This window comes from Eupeodes corollae, chromosome 3 (assembly GCF_945859685.1).
Source record: "Eupeodes corollae chromosome 3, idEupCoro1.1, whole genome shotgun sequence".
Lineage (NCBI taxonomy): Eukaryota > Metazoa > Arthropoda > Insecta > Diptera > Syrphidae > Eupeodes > Eupeodes corollae.
The window spans coordinates 59,421,469-59,432,389 of NC_079149.1; the positions used below are offsets into that span (position 1 = coordinate 59,421,469).

Below are 10,921 nucleotides of genomic sequence, written 5' to 3' on the forward strand. Positions count from 1 at the left end.
ATTAGCCACCTGCGCATTGTTTTGTTTAGTTTAAGTGGAAGGAGAAAAAATGTTACATATTTTTAGAACTTTTGTTATATTTAATAAGAATCTAAGAGACTTTAAAAACATGTGAACATTGTCCTGGCTTTGAGTGGAATCGATTTACTCGTTCAAAGAAAATATTGGCCTTAAAAAGTAGTGGATATTAGAAAACTTATAACAGCAACATGGAATATGCAAAACGGTCCTAAACAACGTTTATAAGAATTAGAAATCTTTTCATACATTGAGAATACAAATACGGGGTTTTTTAACAGGGACGCTACAAAAGTAGAGTAACAGGGACAGCAAACGACGCCATATTTCTTGTCGCTCGTTTGACATTTCTTTTAAGTAAGGTTGGCCATTCTACGATAGAAAGATATACGAGTCAACAACGAGTCGATATTATTAAAATTTACTACAGAAATTCGGAGTCAACGTTAACAGCGCTAAGTCCAATTTATGGTCGTCATAATCGTCCTAACAGATCAACTATTGAGCGTCTTGAGGACAAATCTTAATCCAAAGGCACAGTAACAAATGTTCCCGTGCTAGTGAGCCAAAGAAGTGCCCGTAGTGTAGAGAATATTGCTGCCGCTGAGGCTTCAGTTGCAGAAAGCCCAAATCTGTCTCTCACACGTCGTGCTCAAGCGTTTATCACTTCTGTGACGTCGTTGTGGTGAATTTTGCGAAAAGATCTTGGCCTACATCCTTACAAGATTAAGTTGACGCAAAAACTGAAGCCACATGACCACTAGAAACGCCCCTATATGTTCGTGAATTGGGCTGACCAAAAACTTAAAAATGATTCGGATTTTCATCGAAAATCATCTTTAGAGATGAGGCTCATTTCTGGATGAATGGCTTCGTCAATAAACAAAATATGCGCTATTGGTCAGGCAGCAATCCACACGTACTCCATGAGTCATCATTGCATTCCGAAAAAATTACGGTATGGTGTGGTTTATGGGCCGCCGGCGCGGCGTCATTCGCCGGATTTCTTGAGTGATGATCAAGACCAGCACGTAAATGTGAATGACTATTTCCTGTGAGGCTACGTCAAGTCTTTGGTCTATGCCAACAAGCCAGCCACGATTGCTGAACTTCGTAAGAATATCGAAAGTGAAATTGCAACAGTATCGACTGATTTATGCTTGAAACCCGTCGAAACTTTTGCAAGCTTGCCCGTGGTCGACATGCAAAAGAAATCGAGTTCCATACATAGTGGCATGAAACGTACTTCCACTTAAAAAGAATTTTATTGATATTCAAAACTATTTTTGTTATATTAAAAAAATGTATCGCTATTATTGAAAAACTCGATATTTGTTTAGTTTTTGAAACTTACCTTGCTATGGAAAACAATTTTAATAATAAATTACTAAACTAAAAACTCAATTAACAACATCGTCCATAACTCAAGAACTAGTAGAAATATCGACTTCAATTAAATTTTGTTGTACAGATAATAACACAGAAAGATTCAGAAAAGACTCAAAAACTTGATCAGAAATATCTTACGAAATAATAACGCTGGCACCTTCAAATAATTTAATATTATATAATTTTACGAAATACCAAACTATTAGGGTTTAGAAAAAAAGTTAATGATTTTTTTGAAACCAAAAAACTGAAAAAGAAATATTTGTACCCTCGAAAATTTAACGAGCAGAAATTGATAATACATCCACAGGAATTTTGAACAAAAAGAATAAGGTTTTTGACATATGGTCAAATTTTGAGAAAAAATCGAAGTAACTTTTTTTTTTTTAAAGAAAATAAAAAAATGAAATGAAAATTGATTTTCGACACGAATATCTTGTTTTTAAAACTTATTAAAATCATTAGAAAAAACAAATGTGGGTTTGAAGAAATAAAAATAAAGATAGTACGCGCAATTGGTAAAAACTGATATTTGCTTCGAATGTCTCGAGAATAAATGAAGGTATTGATTCCAATATTATTTCATTGTTAAAAAATTTTGCTGTTACTATAAGATAATGGTGTCAGAAAAATCCAAACAACTTCTCAAAATATCGGACTCAAAAACAAATATTGAATTTAAACTGATTTTACCATTATACAAAATATTGTTGCTAAGTTAAAATTAATGTTTTAGAAACATTTTTATTTTGCAAAACATGAACACCTGCAGAAACAACAAAAAACTTGTTAGAAATGGTTTTCGAATCAAGAATAATGAGAACAATGAAAGATATTCCCTTCAAATTTTGTATCGCATACAAAATATTGTTATTAACACTTTGTTTAAGCTTAGAACAATCGATCGGCCGACGGGCACGTATGAAAAGTCATCAGTGTGGGTCGCATCAAAGCCTATTCTTACTTGCGAACTATATGGAAAGTTTTGCATTCGTAGAAATTTCGAACTCAAGATTTTAAGAAAACATGACATTACGATGGTAGATGAGTCGAAAAAAGTGGGTCCGCCGATTCCCTCCTTTCGTCTGTCCGCCTGTGCTGGCCTCTACAGCCCAAAATTTTGGGTCGGTTGACTTCAAATTTTTAAATTAGGGTTTTTAGTCGATTTGCGTCAAGTTTTTTTTCTGCTCAAGCTCTTTTATTAATAAGATAAAAAAAATTGGAATCTTTCCACAACTAATTTTAAACAAAGAAGCTACAATTAATTTCATCCTTATATTTTTGATGTTCAAATGGTAGACATGTGCATTCAAGAGGACACAAGCGTCCACAGGTTTTTCTCAAAACTAACCTCTGTCTATCAACTCCTACTCTCACCTCCTTGTGGTGAACATCGGGTGCCTAGTACCTCAACTGGAGATTGGGTTCCACTTTCAACCCGAGTGGAAAGTTGTTGGGACAGCAAACGAGAGAGAGGGTGCGGAGAGGTGTTTCCACTAAGGCACGTTTCCTTATCCAGACGGCAGCGAAAGAATTCCCGAGATGGAATAAACTATGGCGTCTACAGTTCCAGTACGGTTGAACTACTTAGTGAACAGTGAACACCTTATAGGGCTCCTTCGACTTATTCGGAGCCCAGGCCTATAAGGAGCGGTTTTATCTGGCTCCGCATCCTTGGAGTTATGCTTAGAATCTGGCCCTCCAGGTTGGGGGTTGTGCCGTCGGGGTGACTTCCTGGCCACGTAAAAGCTTTCATAGTTGCGAAGCACCAACAAGCCTCGGATACGGACGGATTTACTGTTGACAACCAACGCAAAAGAATGCCGCATGTATTGAAGGGGAGTGAAGGAGAAGATGGAACGACGAGCTGTACGGGTTGTACAGCGACGTAGATTTAGCCAGAAGGGTAAAAGTCCAACGACTAAGATGGCTGGGTCACGTAAAGCGCATGGAAACCAATGCTCCGGCCCCGAAAGTCTTCAAATCCACACCCACAGGACAGCGCAGTAGAGAAAGACCGCGGATCTGGTGGCGCGCACAAGTAGAAGGTGACCTCACTCAACTTGGAGCGCGAAACTGGAGACTTAGTTGAGTACTTAGTTCCACAACTAATTTACAACAAAGAACCTACAATTAAATTAACTGCACACATAATTTTTTAAATTTCGAAAAATGTAGTGTTAACTTGACTGTCGTATCTTTTTTTCGTACTCCATGTAAATTTGGAAACTAGTATAACCTACAAAACTTATAATTTACCAATTCCAGTAGGAATGTTTTAACTGTCATCCCTGATAATGATAACCTATCTGAATCCGAAATGTTTAATTCATCATTAATAATTTCACAATAAATATTGTATATTGAAGCTATTATACACAGCAACTATAGTCTCGACGTCATATCTACACTCCAAGAAAAATAAAACACCAACTTTCGAGTTTTATTGCTGAAACAGTAATTTTCACCTGTCTGTGTTGTCTACATTTTCTTAACTAAGCTTTTAGCAGTTAGTCTTATTCTTATCACTAATTTTAGCTCATTCAACTGGTAGAGGTACATTATTATAGGCTATCAGCTTTTAAACTGATATCACTTGCTATCAGTTTTGTTTCGTTGTGACTTCGAATAAGTTGTGAGTGAGTCAAAATTTCATCGTGTTATTGTTTTTAAGCCAAAAAAAGATACAATTTCATTTTTAGGGTAGAATTTTGATTATTTTATATTGGATACAAAATGCTCCAGGATAATTCTGTACGGAATTTACAATATGATCGAGAAATTCGTGTTGCCCAACAGCCGAGATTTGATCCCACAGGTAAAAACTAAGTGCATTCTACAAAACCTAGGTGTTTTTTTTTCTCTATTTTGACATTAGATAAGAATTCATAGTGCTTTTTTAATGACTGTTGATATCTCTCATTACACCTTGGACTTGCTTTTGTTTTCTTTGATATCAATAACAAAAGTTATTAAGAGAAAAAGTTTAATTAGAAGATATTCTTTGTTAGCAAAATCAATGAATGAAATCAATTAAATGTAAAAAATGTAGTTTTTGAAAAAGGTTCGTGGGATTTTTCTATTTCAATCTCAATCATTCAATCATTTTTCAATCTCAAATAATTGATATAGTTTCTTAAGTCTCGATAGTTTTCGTATGTTTATAAATTTAATTTGAAATTTTTGTATCGATGTATTGTTTTCAAAGTCATTAAACAATAAAAAAACAGTTGTCCCACACTGATAACTTCCTACACCGTCTGTCGACTTGTAATGCTTAAAACTTTAACAACATTTTGTGTGAGATGAATATTTTTAAGTCAATATTATTCTTTAGTCTCCTAGTACTTAAGTCGAAAAAAACTATTATTAGTTTTTTTTTGTTTTTTTTTTTGTAGGTTTTCGTGTTATGTTAAAAAAGTTTTCAGTTCAACTTTTGTATGGAATGAACTAAAAGTTACCATCAATATTTTTAAAAATCTAGTGTTTTTAACGAGATTTTTAGTAGAAAACCAATTTTCACCAACTTTAGTAGCATTTCTTGAAAATTTTTATTTCTTATGCAATCAAATTCAGATTGATTTTTTCGAAGAAAATTAAGCACATAACAAAATCATTTTGAAATCATTTCATTCATTTGTTCACGAGATATCGAGTCGAGAATGTTTACCAATTTTGCATACTATTTTTTGTAGATCTAATTTTGCATCAAAAAACTGTCAGTCGAATTTTTAATACAAATTTTATTAAATTTCGAACACAATATTTTTATGAGATGAAATCAGTTGAAGTCAATATATTAAATTTTCGAAAAGATTTTTAAGTGGAACATCGATTTTTACCAATTTATATTTATATATTTTTTTAAAGTTTTTCTCAAAATTTTGCAAGAATTCAAAAACTTATTATAAAATTTTCGTAAAACATTCGAGGCAATAATAACTTTTTTGATTTTATAAAATAACCGTTAGTTGATTTTTTTTTCAAGATTTTATTAGTTTGGTATCACGACGCAATATATAGAGTCCGTCTAATAGTTTTTTTGAAAATGCTATAAAAACATCGAGTGTAGCTTCGGCTGTGTGGCACGTAGCGCACCGCCACTGCACCGGCCGTCCTGTTGAAACCAAATGTTGCCAATATCCTCTTCTTCAATTTTTGTAAACCAAAATTCGTTCAACAGGCCCGATTACGATGATCGCCATTGACTGTAACAGCCCCTCCTTCCTGATTTTTGTAGTAAATAGCCCAATTATGCCTCTGTTCCAAAACCAGCAATAAACAATTACTCGTTTTGTGTATATCGACTTTTTAACGTATGCGTGCGGGTTTTCTGTGCCCCAAATGCGACAATTTTTATTGTTTACATACCCGCCAAGATCAAAATGAGCTCCAAAGAAAAGACAATTTTTTTGGCAAAATCTTCATCTTCTCTAAGCGTTGTTCACAGCGTTGTTCAAGCGTATACACAGCCATATTCTTTCTGTCAAATCAACATGAGCTTAGTGTTACCATTCACGAAATAAGCACTAGTTGAAAAAAAACGTTAGATGCGGCAGGCCCTATATAATATAAAACGTTAATCAAGTCGCTAGCGTTACTGGCTCTTGAGATATTTTATTAACCACTGGTAAACAGACTCAATTTCTTTGAGAGTCCTTTCTGCATTATTATCTGTATCACAACAGTTTTTTGAAGTCGCTACGAGTATCTTGATATATGAACGGCGAAAAATGCTTCCTGATGTGTGGACGCATCAAATTGTTCAATTCGACAAAACGGACCGATTACAATAAAAAAGTGAAGACAAATCCTTGGAACTTTTATATTTAAGACTTCTCCGAAAACAGGTGATGCCGATATTTGTTCACCCTTCGAATCTTTTAATTTTTAGAGTTTTTCATAAAGAACATTTCAAAGATTTTAAATTACAAAATCTCGATGCGTCGCGTCAGTAGCCATCTGCGATCACCTCTTCGAGAAGAGATAAGGTTAAAAAACTTTTCTAGTAACTGCAAAATGTTAACACTTTTATATACTGACTTTTAACCATTGCCATTCATTGTTAAGGCGTGTATTGTTCCATTTTTAGTTATGCTGTAACTAAACCACGGTAGTACCCGTGGCGTGATGGTTAATGCGTTGGACTGTCATGCTGATAGGTGCCCAAATAATGGGCATTCAAAATGAAACTTATTCCAATAAGGACTTGATAACTTGCCCAATCGGAGAAGGTACGTCGCTTTAAATGATCCATCCATTAAATGATTTTTTGGACAACTTCGGTTCTTCGCCAAGGTCGGAAACTTTGATTATTAAATAGGCCAGCATCATAAGCAAGCAGCAAAAAAAAAAAAACAAAGAAATATAGGATTTAACCCAAAACAAATGACAAAGTTGATTTTACTAGTTCCTCTTGTAGTTTAACAATAAGTTTCATTACAAATTTATATTTTGGTTTTAGAAATTCAATATAAAAATACTGACATTTTTGTTAAACAAATATAAATTAAACAATATAAGAGCTTGTTAACAAAAACATTTTTGAGATCGGTTCATGAGTTCCTGAGAAAATATAAAAACAAAAAAAGAGGCTAGATGCGACCAACACTGATAACTTTCCATCCCGTCTGTCGATTTGTCTTGCTTAAAAGTTTGCAGGTTTTCGTGTTGGGTTAAAAAAGTTGTTAGTTGAATTATTCTTACAAATGTTAAGATTAACAACAATATTTTTCATATAAAGAAATTGTTTTGTTTGAAAATCCAGTTTTGTTAAATAGATTTTTAGTCGAAAAAATGTTTAACCAATTACAGTAGCATTTCTTTCATTTTTACAAATTGGATGAATGAAATTAATTTGAGAGAACCGAACATCAATTTTTACAAAAACTGCGTACTATTTTATGTAGATTTTATTTTTTTATGAAAAAAACTACTAAATATCGAAAACAATATTTTCTGTGAAATAAAAAGAGTTTGAAGACATTATTGTTAATTTGTGTAAAGCTATTTGAGTCGAAAGTACATTTTTACCAAGTTTTAGCATTGTTTTTTTTGTTAGGTTTTTATTTTTTGCAAAAAATACTTTTAATTAGATTTTCCTTAAAATTGTACTGAGTATTGAAAACAATATTTCTTATAATATAAAACTAGTTTAAAGCCATAATTTAAAATGTTTCAAAAGATATTTGAGTCGAAAATTATTTTTTAACAACTTTTGTTAACTCTTTTTTTAGGTTTTTAATTTTTTGTAAAAAAAAACTTTCAATTCGATTTTTTTCAAAATTTAACTGATGTTAACAACAATATTTCTTGAAAGATAAAATTAGTTTAAAAACAACATCTCAAAGTTTTAAAAAGATATTAGAGTTGAAAATCAATTTTCCCCAACTTTTACTAATTTTTTTTTAGGTTTTTATTTTTTGGTAAAAAAATGTGAATTCGATTTTATTCAAAATTTTACTAAATGTTGAAAACAATATTTGTTATAAGAAAAAATTAGTTGAAAGCCAAAATCTTACATTTTTGAAAAGATATTAGAGTCGAAAATCAATTTTTTCCAACTTTTATTAATTTTTCTTAGGTTTCTATTTTTTTACAAAAACTGTCAATTCGATTTTATTCAAAATTTTACTGAATGTTTAAAATAATATTTCTTATAATATAAAACTAGTTTAAAGCCATAATTTAAAATGTTTGAAAAGATATTTGAGTTGAAAGTTGTTAATTCTTTTTTAAGGTTTTAAATTTCGTGTAAAAAAACTGTCCATTCGATTTTTTTAAAAATGTTACTAAATGTTGAAAACAATATTTTTTATAAGAAAAAATTAGTTAAAAGCCAAAGTCTTACATTTTTGTAAAGATATTTGAGTCGAAAATCAATTTTTACCAACTTTTGTTAACTCTTTTTTTAAGGTTTTGAATTTTTGGAAAAAAAACTGTTGATTCGATTTGTTTCAAAATTTAACTAAATGTTGACAACAATATTTCTTGAAAGATTTAAGCAGTTTAAAACCATTATCTCAAAGTTTTGAAAAGATATTAGAGTCGAAAATAAATTTTTACCAACTTTTATTAATTTTTTTAGGTTTTTTGATTTATAAAAAAACGTTAATTGGACTTTTTTCCAAAAATATAGTTGTTTTGTATTACGTTACAATATAAAATATAAAATTTAATTCAAGTCTCTGGCGTCATTGGTTCATTAGATACTTATGGTTAACCAAGATTTTAACCTTTTTTTTAAACTGGCATGGTGAAAAAACCATCAACGCAATATTCTTGAGAACCCTTCTGCATCTTTCTGCCTTATTATCTTTATAACAAAATTTATTTGAAGTCGATATCTCTTCTGGTTCTTGAGCTATGGACGACGACTAAAACGTCGCGAACGTACGGACGTACGTACACACTCACGCACAGGCATCTTTCTAAAAATCTTTTATTTCGACTCTAGGGACCTTGAAACGTCGAGAAATGTCAACATTTTCAATTTGAGAAATCGGACCCATTACAATAACTTAATATGGGAAGTACATAACGGTTCGATGGTAGTGCCCTTCTGGAGCAATACTAAAATATATTTTTTTCTTTAAAAAAAGTAGAGAAAATATTAAACAATTTGTTTCATTTTGCAAAAAGCTCGAGTTTTCGATTTTTGACCAACACATTTGTACGAGACTACGGTTATCCTGTATGGGCGAGGACAGACAGACAAAAAGACGGAATCCTTTTTGCGAATGCAAAACCTGCCGTAATGTTCCTATATGCCGCTAGTTAAAAATGGTTATACCAGCATCCGTATTCAGGCCATCTACATGGACAGAATTTTCTGAGTTCAATCTAAAGGTTATTATTAACTGCTTTATACGAGTATTAGCTTGGAACATTCTTATTCCCTGGTGCAAATGTCCTGACGGGAGCTGAAATAATTCTATACTGTTTATTTAAACAAGTTTCTATTAAGCATATTTGTCTGCCCAAGAATATTGATAAGTTTATGCGTTGGGTGAATTTTTACCGAACTCTATTTTTCCTTCAAATTTCATTGTTCAAAACTTTAAACCATATTTCCTGTATTCTTAAAGCTAGCACTGTATTAATGTACAATTGTTTTGACGAGCTCAGTAAAAATTTAAGCCTTCTATTTTAGTTTTTGAAGGGCCAACAAGTATCACCTCAGTCCCTCGAGAACCTCAAGGTAATTAATTACAACTTGTTTTTATGAATTGCAATACCAAAAATATTCTCAAAATATGTTGCCTTCTTTTTAATAAAATAGGTAACTTGCGTATTCCCCTGCCTGTATCAACTATAGAAAACCAACCAACAAATGGAAGTCGAACTTATATCCCATTATCGGGCTATGATATTTTAGCTGATTTGCCATCGGTTCATATTGAACAGACCTTTGAGTTGAATGCAAGTAAGTTTTCAACTTGAAATAATTTTTACTGTGACTATTTACTTATTAATTTAAAACTTTCTTCCATTTCCAACAAATTATAAGCTCTCACATCAGTGTCTTCAGAAAATCGCTATACAGTACGATCACCCTTTGGAGACGCCATATTTTCTGCATCTGAAAGTTCAACATCTAATCATCGTTTGTGTTGGGGTTCCAACCGGCCATTTCAAATGCATATACTGGACAAAACTCACCAAGAGGCATTATCACTGCATCGAGAATTAGCCTTGGGTATGCTTTGCTGCCAGCCAAAGAATTTAGAAGTCTGGGCACCACCTGGAGATCTTTTGGGGAGAATAGTTCAAATACCATCGGTGTTGGTGCCTGAATTTGTAATAGAAAACGAATTCCATGATCATTTGTATCGGATCGAGGGTCAGAATAATGCTGGATTTTGTTGCTTTTGTCCTCCAAAGGAGACATATTTTAAGGTAATCAAAATGGTTTTTGGTTTGTTTTAAAACAACAACAAAAATCTTTCAGATTTATAATGGCAATGATATGAGTGCTTCAATTCATCGAAAATGGTCACAGAGGAGCTCACAATACACAACAAATATCTATTATAGCGATCCAAGTATGGATATTAAATCGAAAGCATTGTGCTTAGGAGCGGCATTTTTAATGGTAAATTATTTGTATCTCAATTATTTCTAAGAATTTTAAAAACTTTAATAATTTTATTTTTTTTTGTTCACTTTAGGAATATCTTTATTTTCAATCTAAATTTTAAGAGGATACGCGTTGAAGGAAAATTCAAATACTGTAACAAAGTTTTATTTTTTATTTAAATTGATGAGCAATAAAGAAATTAATTTGATTTTTCTATTTTTCCAAAATAAGTGAAGATTTTTAAAACGTTTATTTATCCACGTACTCGAAGGAAATCTCAAAAAATGTTTTAAAATATGCCGCCAAGCTGTAATATAAAAAATTTAAAAAATTGTAGGGTAGTCGCCTATCCACGGTTCTTCGTCTGACGTGGTAGATTAACGGAACTGCCAATCTATCCTGTATCAGACCGCATTTGTCTAAAAAGAGGAATGC

General features: G+C 32.2%; 1 protein-coding gene across 3 annotated transcripts; it reads left to right on the forward strand.

Annotated features, from left to right (window-relative positions):
* Positions 1-3,981: 3,981 nt before the first annotated feature.
* On the forward strand, positions 3,982-10,721 carry LOC129951283 (phospholipid scramblase 1). 3 transcript variants are annotated; one of them, XM_056063365.1, is made up of 7 exons: positions 3,982-4,046; positions 4,110-4,225; positions 9,560-9,607; positions 9,689-9,832; positions 9,917-10,305; positions 10,358-10,501; positions 10,578-10,721. In XM_056063365.1, exons 2-7 carry the CDS (start codon positions 4,144-4,146, stop codon positions 10,605-10,607), a joined length of 837 nt encoding a protein of 278 aa, XP_055919340.1. In that variant the 5' UTR covers positions 3,982-4,046; positions 4,110-4,143; the 3' UTR covers positions 10,608-10,721. The 3 variants fall into 3 exon arrangements, with proteins under 3 accessions (XP_055919340.1, XP_055919342.1, XP_055919341.1); XM_056063367.1 differs by having other exon boundaries at positions 4,014-4,042; XM_056063366.1 differs by having other exon boundaries at positions 4,025-4,042; positions 4,092-4,225.
* The last annotated feature ends 200 nt before the right edge of the window (positions 10,722-10,921 follow it).

Bases quoted from the DNA above. Each gene is read 5' to 3' on its own strand.
- LOC129951283 (XM_056063365.1), top strand. From the start codon at position 4,144: ATGCTCCAGGATAATTCTGTACGGAATTTACAATATGATCGAGAAATT. The intron at 9,608-9,688 runs GTAATTAATTAC...TTAATAAAATAG, and splicing joins AGTCCCTCGAGAACCTCAAG to GTAACTTGCGTATTCCCCTG. The intron at 9,833-9,916 runs GTAAGTTTTCAA...ACAAATTATAAG, and splicing joins GACCTTTGAGTTGAATGCAA to CTCTCACATCAGTGTCTTCA.